Consider the following 16,799-nt stretch of genomic DNA (forward strand, 5'->3'; position numbering starts at 1 on the left):
GCAAATTATATAGCGAGTAAGAAGATTGACCTTTTAGGGAAAAAAAAAGAGATTTACCTTTATAAATAAATGGAAACTATATAAAAGTTCTTAAACACGCACGTACATTCAATATATATGCATATCTTAAACATGACATGTTAGGGTTAAATGTTTCCAATTGGGAATCTTGTATTAAATATACAAAATTCGGAAAAGTTTATAGTAGAAAGGCATGTCATATACCCAAAGATTTAGTGAGTCATAATTCCAAAGGTTATTTATGTGTCGCAGGCTAAGAAAATAGAAAGCCGGTAATAGTTAGCAATCCAAAGATGAAAGATACATGAAACATAAGGAAAACTTTTGAATTGGAATATCATAACTAATGATTTTGAGTCTAACAAATGTTAACGTTACATACACAAGAATTTAATATCATAAGAGAAAAAAAAAAAAATTGTCACTAACAATTCTCTTTAGAAAATATTCTGACCTATGTAGAGTCTAAATAGTAATCGGAAAATCTGACTGAATCTCTCTGAATTGTTAAATCGAGTTAAAATTTTTAGTGATTTTAAGCTGAATTTAGTTGAATTTATACATTTGTAAATGGTGACGGTTGAATCTAGCTAGCTCATTTTTTTTTGTGATTTTTGACAAAATTTTAAAAAATAATGAAAACTTTAACTAAAAAAATATCATTCAATAATTATGAATATTAATAGAATAACTAAAAATTATGTACACAAAATAGATAAAATTATATAATGGTCTAGTTAACTTTTATATCAATAAATAAATACTAAAATTAATACTATATATAAATAAGATATTGGTTAGCAAAATTGAGTTAGTCTTCCATATTAAAAATTTGAGCTATTAAAATTATGTAAATAATTAATAAAAACCTTTGTCAAAGCATTATTGAAAAATTAATTTCAAAAATTAACATGATAATAAAATATAGATTATCTAATTGATTTTTTTTTTCTATTGTTCTCTAGTTGTTTTAATCAATACTATGATGAGGATGAGTGTTTGAGTAAGAAAATTAAGAAAATTTTGATATTTTAAATAATAGTTTTAGCATAGTTATGAGTTGTTTTGCAAAATTTTAAAAATTCATTTTAAATTATCTAAAAGTTATTAATATTATCCAAAATTATTTATAATTATCCAAAAATGAATTCGAATCTTGTTTATTTTGGTAGTGATTTTATGTATCTGAATTATTCATATATTGTATCCATAAATCTGACTCATTTTAAAATTAAAATTTGATTTGTAATTTCAAAAAGATTTTATTTTAAGTTGTGTACTCGTTATTATCCGAATTTTTATCAAAAATGAACATATCTACGTATTATTAGTTAGTGTTGAAAAAATCTTTTAAATCTGACTGAATTTAGTTTTATGCAAATAGTAACTGTAAAATTGTTGAATTTAGTTGAATATGACTGAATGTTTTTTGTTTTTTATGTGTTACTATTTAAACCCGTAGTTTATTTGTACCTCTTACCTAGCTAGCTTTCTCACGTTGTGGCTTTTAATCTGGTCTGGAGAAAAAAAAATATAACTATGCACGGTCACCTTGTGACCTACGGCGGTTAGGTGAGTACCACATTTGTCAACAATGTGGTAAACAGAAAACTGATCTATGGTGCATAGCCAGCGAAACAAAATCATAAAAACATTTTTGAGACTTTTCTAAATGATTGTGTGAAGGATTATATGACTCATTTTCGAAAATATATATATACATATATTCCAATAAAAATATGAATGTCCATAAAACTCACATGCCATATGTAATTTGTTACATAAGCATATCTCAACAATTAAGTGAATAACATATATTACATATGACTGAAAAAAATCTACCAAATATTAATATTCTAGAAGGAAAAAAATTATTGGAAACCAAAAGAATGAATAAGGATTGTTATTTATAATCAACCAAGAAAATTGGTGACCATAGACAAAGGAACTAAACAAAGCCCCTTTTTCTTCAAGTCTATTGATAATCCACCTTGGTTTTGCACTGCACTCTCTCTTTTCTCCTATGCAAAACATTATCGTAGGGTAAATTTTTGTTAGAAATATCATATCGATCGCATATATTTCGTATAACATATGATTGATCAATTCTAACGTTAACTATACAAAGTTAAATATTATAGCTAGTTAATGTGTTTCTTACATTATTTGTGTCATCAGCCACAATACCACCCCCGTGTCTAGTGTTGTTGTCCTGTAGGTTCATCATGCTATAGACCTATAAAACGAAAAAAAAATCCCAAATTGTTAATTAGATAATAACTGTTTAAATATTTATGGACTAAATTAATATAATGTACAATTGACTTGTTAAAGCTGATTATTATATACATTGATGTCAAATAGTAGGAACTTAAGACATGGCACAGATTGGTGCATAAGTTTTTGGATTAATTTTTATAAGTATATTTCAATTATGAGTCAAAACCCAAAATTTTAATGATTGCTTGCCTCTCTTGGCAAAAAGAAAAATAAATTATTCCCTATCATTGACGTCTAACCTTATCATCAATCCAATATTGTCCTAAAAAATATAATCAGCATAGGACTAATATAGATATCCCATTTATATATTTGTATCATGGCATATTTACTCATATACAATATATATAGTTGGTCGTCGACTGTTTGTGCAAAACGAAAAAAAAGAAGTAATTAATCACGTTCTTAGAAAAATATAGAAGGAACCTAAAATGGATAATGCCTGAAAAAATCATATTCACCGCATATGACATACCTATAGTCTACTTAAAATTTTCATGAAGTAGTCTTATAGTGTTTTCATGATTTGTATAGTAAAAAATCGATCTTTTGTGTTTATCACTTCGGCGATAACCACTAAACCAACATCATTTGGTAATTAAAATCATTATAACAATACATACAACAATATATATTCATTTAGAGAGAGAGAGAGAGAGACTGACGTTAGGGCTATGAGAAGGAGAAGAGGCAGTGTCTTCAAGATCATGACGACGACCAAAAGGAATCTCTCTATTTCTCGTCCTCTTGATGTCCAAATTAGATCCTTCTTGCTTCGACACGTGGAGGGTCTTCTTAGTGGCCACGAACGACGCTGCATCGGAGACGGAGGAAGAGCTGCAATCTCCGACGTCAACTATGCTTGAAGAAGCCTCGAAGAAATCCTCAAAGTACATCGTCCAGCTACTTTCTTCTGGATTTTGGTCGCCTGTAAACGTCGCCGTTTCATGTTTTCCCATAATGAAGGCATTGTTCATTGAACTCTCCATGAAAAATTTGGAAGAGAAAAAGAAAAATGGTTGGTTTGTAATTTGGTAGCAACAGATGAAAGGAAACATGCGTGAGGGATTATTATATACATAGTGAAGTAAATAGTGAATTAATCAAATTAGTATTTAAAATTGTTTTTTAACGAATTAATATTATTTTGCTGTCAATGATGGGGAATGTAATGTTGGTTTGGAATCTTGGTTTGTGGGGTCGCTCTATCTGTTGTTTCTCTATTTGGTTGGAATAAAAGTTGGTTTGAAATGTTCAAACCAGTTTAATACTGTTATCCTGCAAATTAAAACATAAATGAATTTTTATATTAAAAAAAAAAAATCGAGCTTGATTTATGAAAGTTTTATGAATAGTATAAATTGTCATTGTTGAATTATCTAAAATGTTAACATCAATAAACTATAATATTTTTTAGTGAACGTTCTTAAATATATTTTCAACATATTAAGATATAAAAAAATGATATGTAGAATTATATGACTGAATCATTGTACAGTATTGTTGGGGTCGGATTCCATCCTTTAGCGCCAAGCCAGACTTAGAATACTTCGGGAGTCTTTCGGCGATCGCCTCGGGGTATCGCATCATTCACCTCGGGATATCCCGAACAAGACATCGAAAGCACCCGAGCCCAATTGCCTCGGGGGTACCCGAGCCCATCGCCTCGGGAGTTTCTGAGCCCATCGCCTCGGGGACACCCGAAGAAGCCATCCTAGAGTGCCCGAGCCGTTTCTTCCTGTGTACCCGAGCCAGTTGCACAAGTTCCCCGAGGCGAAGTCTTCATCGTCGCCCGAAGCAAAGTCTTAGTAAATATTCTTCTTTAAAGGTATCATTTCCAAGCATATTATCATTTCCGAAAAAGAAGGATCATTTCCGATAAACTCGGAAATGATAAGGAAGAATCTCGAAGGATCAACTCAAATCAGGAAATCTTCCAAAAGACTCCGAAGAATAAGGAAACTATCCTAATCCGCGATATTCTAAGCCGACTTCAAGATAAATGGAAATCTTCCGAGAATATCGCTGGAGAGGCGGTTCATCACCCCTATATAAAGAGACTCAAGGCTCTCGCAGAAGGCAAGCAATATCGCTCTAGAAAGTACACTACGCAAAGCTCTCACAGCACGAACACTTTTTCTTTTACGATCAAACTCTTGTACGATCAAAATCATCTTTTCATTAATAATATCAAGAACACCATCTTTGGTATCAATCGTTTCTGTTGTTCTTTGAGAATTCACGATTATCGTATCCCTAAAATAAAACCCTAGACAAATCTTGATTGTGTTAGTTTCGACCTCCACAGTTTGGCGCCGTCTGTGGGGATACTTTAGAATTCTCTTACCCTAAGACGCAGAACTCGATTACTGAAAAGCACGATGACCGAAGACGGTCGTCAGACACCACCAGCTGGAGGAGGAATCCCGAACCCTCCGAACCCTGAGAACCCTCAACCCGCCGATCCGACGATCCTAGCGACTCTAGCCGAACTGAAAGATCTGATGGTTAAATTCCAGAAGAAAACTGACGACCAAGAGAAAGCCAACCAAACCTTGGCGCAGCGAGTCGACGAAATCGCAACACGCGGGCAACAAAAAACCACACGTTTCCAAACTCGGCCACCACGAGCTCGGAGGGACTTGCCTGGCATCAACCCAACGAGACTCACGTTCGCGACACCAACCGGCAACACCAGAGTCGCAACCCGAGCCGACCATGTCAGGCGCGAGGACCAGGATGATCCCACCGAGCCGGACGCAGTGGACTTGACAGACGAGCCAGATCTTCAGGATGAGCGTACCCGAGCCGGAGCTAATTCCGCCGAGCGAACAGACCTTACTGATGACGAAGAAACTGAAGAAAACATAAGGTGGGCCGAAGAATCCGAAAGAGAAGACGAGCTAAGCAAGATCCGAGCCTCCCTAGCCAAGGCGGAAGCTGATATGAAGCTCGTCAAAACCCAGATACATAGCGTCTCATCCTCCGCGCCGAACATCGACCGAATTTTGGAAGAATCTCGGAATACGCCTTTCACCAAAAGAATTTCTGAGACGACGATGTCCAACCTGGGAAAGTTCAGAATCGACTCCTACAACGGATCAACCGACCCGAAGTGCCACATTAAATCGTTCGTGATATCTGTGGCCCGAGCCAGGTTCAAGCCCGGAGAAAAGGATGCGGGTCTGTGCTTACTGTTCGTGGAACACCTAAAAGGACCCGCATTAGAGTGGTTTTCAAGATTGGAACGAAACTCGATTGATAGTTTCGACGAGCTGTCGACATTGTTCCTCAAACAATACTCCGTGCTCATCGACCCCGGAACTTCCGACGCGGATCTATGGTCCTTATCTCAACAGCCCACCGAGCCATTAAGGGATTTCCTCAAGACCTTCAAATCGACGCTAGCCAAGGTCGAAGGAATTACAGATGTAGCAGCTCTCTCGGCTTTGAAGAAAGCTCTCTGGTACAAGTCAGAATTCAGGAAAGAGTTGAACCTGTCTAAACCAACAACAATTCGTGACGCGCTGCATCGAGCCTCGGATTTCGTCGCCCACGAAGAAGAAATGGCGCTACTAGCAAAGAGGCACGAGCCGACGAAACAGGCGTCCCGAGCCGAGAAAACCGAGAAAACTGAGAAAGCCCAAGCGGCACCTCCAATCCAGAAGAAGACGCGTGAGAGCAGTACATATACGCATCACGAAGGGCGCAATTTCTCAGGATACCATAGCTACCAAATCGACACACCCCGAGGCCGTGGCCGCGGCAGAGGCCGAGGCCGTGGGCGGGGAAGAGAGTCCTTCACCTGGACAAGGGATCAGCCACCGAGCAATGATCAAGAATATTGCGAACACCACAAAATTTTCGGCCATCATACCTCGAGATGCCGAAGCCTCGGAGCCAAGTTAGCAACCAAATTCCTAGCTGGAGAGCTCGGGACAAACGTTACTCTTAAGGATCTCGAGCCAGAACCGGAGCCCGAGCAGACCAACCCAGGAAGAGACCCCGAACCAAGGAACCAGGAGTCTCAGAAAAGAACCCGGGGATCGGAAGACGAAGACCGAGATGGTACGCGGCAGAAGGTTTTTACTATAATGGGTGGATCGCCATACTGTCCTGACACTGTAGCGGCAATCAAAGCTTATCAACGCCGAGCCGAGACACCTAGCAACTGGACAAGACCCTTCGATCGACCTAACGACGTGATCACATTCGAAGAGAGCGAGACAAACGGGCTCGACATGCCTCATAACGATCCAATCGTCGTCACATTAGCGATAGGAGACCACGATATTTACCGAGTGTTAATTGACACCGGCAGCACCATTGACGTGATCTTTCGCGAAACGCTCCAACGAATGAACATCGACATGTCACAGGTGATTCCGACCCCGAGGCCTATCCTCGGATTTTCAGGGGAAACTTTGATGACGCTTGGGACCATCCAACTACCAGTCCGAGCCGGCGGGGTGACAAAGATAGTCAACTTCTCAGTCACCGATCGACCTACCATCTACAACGTCATAATGGGAACCCCGTGGTTAAATCTAATGCGAGCTGTCGCATCAACATATCATCTGTGTGTCAAGTTCCCGACCCCTAATGGCGTGAAAACAATTTGGGGCAGTCAGAAAAATTCTCGGATGTGTTTCATGGCAGCACACAAACTCCGAAACCCTGTCACTGAAGTAAAAGCTGAAACGGATCACAAGAAATCGAAACTTGGCCGGAGTGAAGAGAAGGCTATATCTAAACAGTTATAGCAATTACAGATCGAGGAGGCGCGCGAGGAGAAGAAGCCTACCTCGGATCCTGTAATCTCCATTAGCCTCGACGACGAACGGCCCGAACGATGTGTGGAATTTGGCAGCGACTTAACCGAGGAGCTCAAGACCGAGCTCATCTCATTCCTCAAGGAGAACATCGACACCTTCGCCTGGTCGGCTGAAGATCTACCTGGGGTAAGCATCGACGTAATCTGCCACGAGCTGAATGTTGACCCATCTTTCAAGCCCATCAAGCAGAAGCGAAGAAAATTGGGTCGGGATCGCGCAGATGCAGTGAACGCCGAAGTTGAAAAACTCCTGAAGATCGGCTCGATCTCTGAAGCAAGGTATCCGGACTGGTTAGCAAATCCTGTCGTGGTTAAAAAGAAGAACGGCAAGTGGAGAGTTTGCGTCGATTTCACCGATCTGAACAAAGCTTGCCCTAAAGACAGTTTTCCGCTCCCACATATCGATCGTTTAGTGGAAGCAACCGTGGGAAATAAGTTGCTATCATTCATGGACGCTTTCGCAGGATACAATCAAATTCTCATGCACCCCGACGATCGCGAGAAGACAGCATTCATCACAGACCGAGGTATCTACTGTTACAAAGTCATGCCCTTCGGACTCAAGAACGCCGGCGCGACGTATCAGCGACTCGTCAACAGAATGTTCTCCGAACAGCTCGGGAAGACGATGGAAGTTTATATCGACGACATGTTAGTCAAATCTCTTGAAGAAAGCGACCACATAGCCCATCTATGCGACTGTTTCCGTCAGCTCAACAAGCACAACATGAAGCTTAACCCGGCAAAATGTCGTTTCGCGGTAAAGTCTGGAGAATTCTTGGGATATCTCGTAACACACCGAGGCATCGAGGCGAACCCGAAACAGATCGATGCTCTACTAAACATGCCCTCACCGCAGAACAAGCGCGAAGTCCAACGTCTCACCGGGAGAGTCGCAGCCTTGAACCGATTCATCTCGCGATCCACTGACAAATGCCTGGCTTTCTACGATACTCTGCGCGGGAACAATAAATTCGAATGGACCGATCGCTGCGAAGAAGCTTTCCAGGAACTGAAGAAGTATTTGGCTAATCCACCGGTGTTAGCGAAACCAATCCCGGGCGAGCCGTTATTCCTGTACATCGCAGTCTCCGACACGGCTATAAGCGGAGTCATAGTCAGGGAAGACAGAGGGGAGCAGAAGCCGATTTTTTACGTCTCGCAAACTTTCACCGACGCGGAAACACGCTACCCGCAAACTGAAAAACTCGCCCTCGCCGTAGTAATGTCAGCTCGGAAGCTACGGCCATATTTCCAGTCTCACTCGATTGTCGTCATGGCGCCCGTATCGCTCCGAACCATCTTGCACAGTCCAAGCCAATCGGGACGCTTAGCCAAGTGGGCAGTAGAACTCAGCGAATATGACATCGAATACAGAAACAAAACATGCGCGAAATCTCAAGTCCTGGCCGATTTCATCATCGAGCTGCCAACAGAGAACGTCCGAGAAGAGTCACCCAACGCTGTTTGGATCCTCCACGTCGACGGCTCATCCTCAAAACAAGGTTCTGGCGTCGGAATCCGCCTCGCATCACCAGAGGGTGAAATCCTTGAACAATCCTTTCGGCTAAATTTCGACGCGACCAACAACGTGGCTGAGTACGAAGCGCTGATAGCAGGACTTAAGCTGGCTCGGGGACTTAAGATCAACAAGCTGCGAGCCTTTTGCGACTCCCAGCTCGTGGCTAATCAATTCAATGGAGAATACGCGGCTCGCGACGAACGAATGGAAGCGTATCTTGCTCTCACGCAAGACTTGGCGAAACAGTTCGGAGAGTTTGAGTTGAACAGAATCCCACGAGGTGAGAACACATCGGCCGATGCCTTAGCGGCTCTAGCTTCAACCTCCGACCCAAATCTGAAGAGGATCATACCGGTTGAGTTCATCGAAAAGCCGAGCATTGAAGATAATAGCAAAGATCAAGTTCTAACAGCTCGGGAAACGGAAGAACCGGAAGAAATGGACATCGAACAGCTGGACCAGCAAACTACGGACGCAACCGAGCCCGAATACGGAAGCGACGCCAAATGGATCGGAGCCATCCGAAGCTACATCGCCGACGGAGAAGTTCCTACTGAAAAATGGGCAGCTCGGAAGCTTAAGGCCAAAGCGGCTCGGTATACTCTGATCGACGGAGAGCTCTTTAAATGGCGATTTTCTGGTCCTCTCCTTGTCTGTGTCGAAGGAAACGAAGCTCGGAGAGTCATGGAAGAAGTACACGGCGGATCTTGTGGAAACCATTCCGGCGGGAGAGCCCTAGCCATAAAGATCAAACGCCACGGATATTTTTGGCCGACGATGGTCAAAGACTGCGAGAAATTCTCTCAACGGTGTGATAAATGCCAGAGGCACGCACCAACCATTCATCAACCCGCCGAGCTCCTCTCTTCCATCACTTCGCCTTATCCGTTCATGCGATGGTCCATGGACATCATCGGACCTCTACACAACTCCAAACAGAAGAAACTCGTCCTCGTACTAACAGACTACTTCTCCAAATGGATCGAGGCAGACTCCTACGCCAGCATCAAAGACGCGCAGGTCGAAAACTTCGTCTGGAAGAACATCATATGCCGCCACGGGATACCTTACGAGATCGTTACAGATAACGGATCGCAGTTTATTTCGGCTCGGTTCAAAGGATTCTGCGAGAAATGGGGAATTCGCCTCAGCAAGTCTACGCCTCGGTATCCTCAGGGGAACGGACAGGCCGAAGCGGCAAACAAGACGATTCTCGACGGAATAAAAAAGCGCCTCGACGCAAAGAAAGGCCGCTGGGCCGACGAATTAGAAGGAGTACTCTGGTCACACAGAACCACGCCACGGCGAGCCACGGGAGAAACACCTTTCGCCCTTGTCTACGGCACGGAGTGTGTGATTCCCACCGAAGCCGAGATCCCGGGACTAAGGAGACGTTTTCTCCCCGAGCAGGAAAATTCCAACACGCAGATGATGCTGGACGAGCTGGACTTAGTTGACGAAAGAAGAGATTCGGCCTTGGTTCGAATGCAGAACTATCAGAATGCAACGGCTCGGTACAACAACTCTCACGTTAAACATCGCCGTTTCCACGAAGGAGATCTCGTACTGCGCAAAGTTTTCCAGAATACCGCCGAGCAGAACGCAGGCAAACTCGGCGCGAATTGGGAGGGACCTTACGCGATCGCAAAGGTAATCCGTCCCGGCGTCTACGAACTCATCAACATGAACGGCAAAGCGGTACCTAGATCCTGGAACGCAATGCATCTAAGGAAATACTACCGCTAAAAACCTAAGGTACGCATGTACTCGAACTACGGGGTGACTTGATCCCTGAAAAGGGTACGTAGGCAGCTCGTCCTCGGACGAGTTCAGCTACCCCCCCTAATTAAAAAAGGGGGGGAGTGGGTCCGTATATCCATACTCCCACTCAAAACTTTATCAATTATACGTTTCCTATACTCCTATTCAAATTTTATCAAACTATATTTCTAAGTATACACTTCGGGTTTTTATCCGATCAAATCCACCTCGGTCTTTACCCCGAAACTCGCCTCGGGAAATCAACACGGTCTAAACTCCGTTCGTTTCGTTTGGGCGATGGCCACGCCCGCGAACTAAATTCATCTACACCTCTACGGTTACAGCGCGCTATATAAGCATCCAAGACAATTCGGAAGGAGATATCCTCCCATAAAGAAGTTGTCTTCAGAAAACCCAGTTCACTTCTACACTGGTACCCCAGTTCGCTTCTAAGCACTGGCATCGACTATATCAGCTCGGGTCGCAACCGACAAAGATTAGTCCTACTTACCAAAACCCGGTTTACTTAACACTGGTACACGATTTGCTTGGTTCGAAAAGTGATTCGAAAAGCTCTGAGACTAGAAATTTATCGAGAACAAAATATATTCATTATCAATAGTGGATAAAGCCGTCCAGGCATCAAGTCTTACAAAAATCGAGAATTAAAAGGAATGCGCCACGGATCTACTCATCCCGCTCCTCCGGAACATGTGCGACTTCGGAGCTCAGATTCGTGCCGGCCTGATCCCTAATACCAATTTCCGCGGCAACCCCTTCGATTGACCTGTTTCCGAAATTATCTTCAACAGAATCCGGGGAAGCCGGAGGAAGCCTCAGATCCTCTCGCAGCTCGGTTCCGATCCGCACAAACTCCTCCTCGGCATCTCCATACTCAGCTTTCCACTGGAGAACTTCCTCCTTCTCATCCTCGACATTTTTGCCGCCTTCAAGGTCGGCGATCAATTCAGCGTTAGCTCTGGCCTGGACGAGGAACATGTAGCGCTCGGACGCCTTCCCATACAGGTCCATCTTCGCTTCTATCGCCTTGACCTTCTTGGCGAACTCCTTCCTAGCCTTTTTCCTCTCCCGACGTACCTCCTTCTCCCGAAGCGATTTCTCCTCGGAGAATAGTCGGTTCAAGCGTTCGATTTCGGCTTCCATCTTCCGACGAAGACGAAGACCGTCCTCAGCCACCTTTAATCGCTCGACCTTCTCTGCCTTAGCCAACGCTTCGGCTTCCCGCCTGGCCTCATCCGCCTCGGCAACCTTAGTCGCCGCCTCGGCAATCTTGGCCTCTGCCTCGGCCATCTTGGCATCGGCCCCAGCAATTCTGACCTCCGCCTCGGCTCGGGAAGTCTCATATCTACGGTTCGAGGAGTCGTAGGCTCGAACCATGCGGTTCATCGAATGGAAAGCCTGGAACGCAAAAAACTAAAGTTAGTACTAAGAATTTTAAAAGGCTTAGGAAGCTTCGGAAATAAACCATTACCTTCAGGAATCCCGCAGCAGTTTCGCGGTAATTTTCAGCCTCCAGCAAGGCCTCGGGCGCAGCTAGGGTCGGACCCGAGCAAGAAGCGATAAGATTAGCAGATGCCGTCTTATCTTTGTAGATGGGAGCCTCGGTGCGACTCCTTTTCTCTTTCCTACGACCTCCCGAGCTATCACCTCGGGGCCTCTTAACCTTCGCCTTAGCTTTCGCCTCGGCACCAAGAGCGACAATAGCCGAGGTCCCTACCACCTCGGGAATATTGGTCACAGGAGAGATTCGCTCAGCCGCCTCGGGCATGATCGAAACCATATCCCGAGCTTCATTGGTCGCCTCGACGCCGACGACTTCAAGACTGGCCTCGGGAGGAGTAGGAGGTCTGAAGTTTGCCTCCAAAACGGCTTTTTCCTTAGCCGCTTTCTTTTCAGCAGCCTTCCTGGCTCTCAGAGATTGCGCAGCTCCTTGCATTTCGATGAGGTGATCTAGACGGTGGTCGGATGATTCTGAAGAAGATTGGCAGGGAGCTCCGTGCAACAAACGCAAGGCTCTCTCAATTCTTTCTTGGGAGAAGTGTTTCGTCCAATCACACTTCCGAGCTATCAGTTCGTCGTGCAGATCTAAAAAGCCTTCGGGGACGTCTTCGAGAAATGACGGATTCCGATCTGCGAAAACAAGAAAATATTTAGTGAAGTTCAAAGCAAAACAAAACATCAAGTATGGCTTCGGGCGTAGTACCAATCGTTCTCCACTTTCCAACAACTTTCCCTAAGTAGTCCTCGTGGACACTATACTCATTCAAGGCTACGAAGAAGAAATGGTCAGTGTACTTCTCGTCCTTGCTCGGGAAACCACCAATAACCCTTCTATTTGGCCTCGGGGATATGTAAAATCTCTCGACGGGGCCAGGTATGCGCCGAATCTCTAGGAGATTCCTTAAGTGGCTAAGGCCGACAAGGTTGACCGTCTCAATACTCCGGACTAGAATCCCTATGAGATGGCGCAAGCCTCGGGTTGTGATCTGAGACAGAGCGATCTTGTACGACCATAGAAACGCCAATACAGGCCTCGGAATCGGAATCTATAAGTAGCAATGGTAGAAGAACCCCTCATAAAGGGTGAAAAACCCCTCGGGTGGATCATCCGCTCGCTCATTCGAAGTTGGAAGTCTTAGTTCAATCCCTTCACTAAAACCAAATCGAGCCTTGAGATCCCGAAGCGAATCCTCCGTGCATAAAGTGGAACCCGGAGGATCAGGTTTCCTAGCTTTTTTGGCTCGTTTTCTCTTCTGTTGACCCTTGGCTGCTTGGATTTTAGCTTGGAGCAACCTAGCCGCCTCGTCAGAATCGTAGTGAACCTCCTCGGCCTTAACAGGAAGTAGAGGCGCCTCGGGGGCATTTCGCCAGCATGAAACCCCAGCTTCATCAGCTGCCGGTGGATGGACTTTCCTCCTGCTTAAAGTCGCCTCGGGATCATCAGGCAAATCCTGATCCCGAGCCACATCTGCAACCGCATCTTCCCGAGCGATGAAACGGCTCGGGTCTTCTTCCCGCGAAGCCGACTCTGCATCACTTCCACGGTACAACACGATCTGATGGTCCGTGGTATCCGCCTCGGGGTCGCTCGAGGAACTCCAGACCATCTTTCTCTTGTAGACGGGAAGATGAATGTCGCCTCGGGGCGAATCGCTGGAATCAGATAGAGACATTTTCTGGCTCGGGAGATTGGAGAATTTTATCGGAGGAACAAAGCCCGATAGATCGGAGAAATCAACCTAGATCTAATGACGGCGGCGCTACGACGGAAGTATAACGGAAAAATAGAGAAAATGCAAAAAAACTCAAGATCAGAGAAAGAAGAGAACGAACCTCGAAAAATTTCCTTTGCAGTTGCGAAATGAGAGAATGAGTCCGAGACTTAACATTTATAGGGACTTAAGGCGCGTCGGGTACGAACCAAATAAAAACATCGCGTTCGCGTCTAAGGCGCGTCGGGCACGCACAAATCAAATAAGATACTTCGCATCCGCACCAATCTCGGGAATCAGCGAAAGGACCTTTCCACTTCTCGAGAAGGAATCCCAACCGTCACACGCCAAGAGAAGATGAAACGACAGAGGAATTCAAACCGCTAAAGGGACCGAACTATTCAAAGTAAACGGCTCGGCCTAATTGTCACAGCTCGTCACGCTCGGCCCTCCAAACTAACGAGCTGGGGGGCTAACTGTTGGGGTCGGATTCCATCCTTTAGCGCCAAGCCAGACTTAGAATACTTCGGGAGTCTTTCGGCGATCGCCTCGGGGTATCGCATCATTCACCTCGGGATATCCCGAACAAGACATCGAAAGCACCCGAGCCCAATTGCCTCGGGGGTACCCGAGCCCATCGCCTCGGGAGTTTCTGAGCCCATCGCCTCGGGGACACCCGAAGAAGCCATCCTAGAGTGCCCGAGCCGTTTCTTCCTGTGTACCCGAGCCAGTTGCACAAGTTCCCCGAGGCGAAGTCTTCATCGTCGCCCGAAGCAAAGACTTAGTAAATATTCTTCTTTAAAGGTATCATTTCCAAGCATATTATCATTTCCGAAAAAGAAGGATCATTTCCGATAAACTCGGAAATGATAAGGAAGAATCTCGAAGGATCAACTCAAATCAGGAAATCTTCCAAAAGACTCCGAAGAATAAGGAAACTATCCTAATCCGCGATATTCTAAGCCGACTTCAAGATAAATGGAAATCTTCCGAGAATATCGCTGGAGAGGCGGTTCATCACCCCTATATAAAGAGACTCAAGGCTCTCGCAGAAGGCAAGCAATATCGCTCTAGAAAGTACACTACGCAAAGCTCTCACAGCACGAACACTTTTTCTTTTACGATCAAACTCTTGTACGATCAAAATCATCTTTTCATTAATAATATCAAGAACACCATCTTTGGTATCAATCGTTTCTGTTGTTCTTTGAGAATTCACGATTATCGTATCCCTAAAATAAAACCCTAGACAAATCTTGATTGTGTTAGTTTCGACCTCCACAAGTATATGCAATTCTTCCATATTATTGTTTTTTTTTGGAGCTATAAAGATATGCTAAATTATATTTTATTAAATATCTTCCTTTTCAACACTGTATAAAGGGTGCTCACTTTTGGTTCTAAGTTTTTGGACTTATATTTTCCGTCGAGCTACTCTATGATTACTTTCGCATCTTTATCGAATAATTGTTTGGTGCATTGTCCCCTAATTAGAATCTATAGATATAAAATATATTAGTGTAAGAACAACATATATATATTAGAGGTATATACATAGTTAAAACAAAAGTGAAGCCGGTCTATTAATATAATAATAATAATTTGCATTTTATGTGATGATATTGGGAGGGGGAAGATGTGTCACATTCTGCTCAATGTAAATAATATAAAGTGGAAGATGAGGAGCAGTTTTAAACATGTAAACTACTTACAAGGTTTAATGTCAGTATATTAAAGCTAAAGTAGTATAAAATCTTAAATCTTATAATACTTGAATGTCCTCCATATATGACCATGTTTATGAATAACACTATAAACAATTTTAGAGATGCTCAAAAGTAGCACAAAAATATCCTCTAAGTTTAGCATATAAACCTTAAAATCTCGTATTAACACGGTTAAAGACATATATTTATGTGGGAGGAACTTAAATAAGTATCAGGTTTTGTGCTTTTGGGATAACATGTAATGTGACCAATAATGCTACACATTGTTAACTTTCCTCAACAATTAGGCCTTTTTGTGTGTGTGTGTGTGTTGGTGAGTCATCAGCTTTCCTCCACAATTAGGTCTTGCCAAGTTTAAAATGTCCGACGTCGCATTTTGGCTATTTCCTGATAAGTTAAATGAATAGAGTGGACTGAAACATCATTAGATTCCTAATCAAATTGTTCTCTTATTTATCCACTTGGATGGTCCATAAGAAACCCACAATTGAATAATCAATTTACTAACTTCTGGATTACGAATAAATCAACGAGCAAATGCGCCGGTTTCACATTATCCAAAAATATATACAATAATTAAACCTGTACTGCAACTATTTATATATTTATATGGTACTAGTAGACGCATTTCAATTAGTTATTTAACAGTATAGTAAGTTATTAAAATTTTAAAAAATATTTATCGTAATAATAACTTGAGGAGCATGGTTCATGATTTAAGAGAGGAGTTGAATATGGAAGGCTGTCATGCTGATGATGCTAATTTTTTGGAGACCATATCGATATTAATTAAATTTTAATTAAATTCATTTTAATTCGGCGAATCACACATTTATTGTACAAATTGCAAAGAAAACGAAAAGTTTGATTAAGAAGAAAAATATATGGAAGTGAGAGCATATAATCGAAACAATTATCGATGTGAGAGCATATATAAGAGCATATGTGAATGTTGTATTGTATGTATGAAGTGACGAACCTAAAACTATAAATAAACATGGATCACAATGATCATGAGTCCTACTTTTACCCGACATCCTATTGTCTTTTTTTTTTGGAGATTCACAAAAATGCCCCTTTTTCAATACCCCTTTTTAAAAATGCCTCCTTTGGCTGTCCATTTTTAAAAATACCCTTTTTTATGTACAAAATGGCTAAATTACTCTTCTTTTAATAAAAGATATCACAAATATATAAGGAAATATAACAAAATTAGGTCCACAAAATACAAAATATTTTTTGGCGGGAAAAGTGAGCCCTCAATTTTTCCCGCCAAAACACTTGTAAAAAACCTTTAAAATACCTTGTAAAGTTTTCCCGTAAAATTTTTTCCCGCCAAAAAATTTTCCCGCCAAAAAATTTTTTTGCGGGAAAAGTGATTCCGTAATTTTTTTGGCGTTAAATTGTTGGCGGGAAAACAT

At 42.9% G+C, this 16,799-nt stretch overlaps 2 protein-coding genes across 2 annotated transcripts; both read right to left on the reverse strand.

The window, feature by feature from the left end:
* Positions 1 to 1,732: 1,732 nt before the first annotated feature.
* Positions 1,733 to 3,710, reverse strand: LOC9302135. The gene is made up of 3 exons (XM_021015429.1): positions 2,967 to 3,710; positions 2,183 to 2,257; positions 1,733 to 2,042 (listed from the first exon to the last, which is right to left on the reverse strand). The coding sequence occupies exons 1-3, from the start codon at positions 3,357 to 3,359 to the stop codon at positions 1,935 to 1,937; spliced, it is 576 nt and encodes a 191-aa protein (XP_020871088.1). The 5' UTR covers positions 3,360 to 3,710; the 3' UTR covers positions 1,733 to 1,934.
* Positions 3,711 to 11,105: 7,395 nt separating this feature from the next.
* On the reverse strand, positions 11,106 to 12,375 carry LOC110225792 (uncharacterized protein At3g60930, chloroplastic-like). Its single transcript, XM_021015792.1, has 2 exons — positions 11,911 to 12,375; positions 11,106 to 11,837 (listed from the first exon to the last, which is right to left on the reverse strand). The coding sequence occupies exons 1-2, from the start codon at positions 12,373 to 12,375 to the stop codon at positions 11,106 to 11,108; spliced, it is 1,197 nt and encodes a 398-aa protein (XP_020871451.1).
* Positions 12,376 to 16,799: the final 4,424 nt, after the last annotated feature.

This window comes from Arabidopsis lyrata (assembly GCF_000004255.2).
Source record: "Arabidopsis lyrata subsp. lyrata unplaced genomic scaffold ARALYscaffold_8, whole genome shotgun sequence".
Taxonomy (NCBI): Eukaryota; Viridiplantae; Streptophyta; class Magnoliopsida; order Brassicales; family Brassicaceae; genus Arabidopsis; species Arabidopsis lyrata.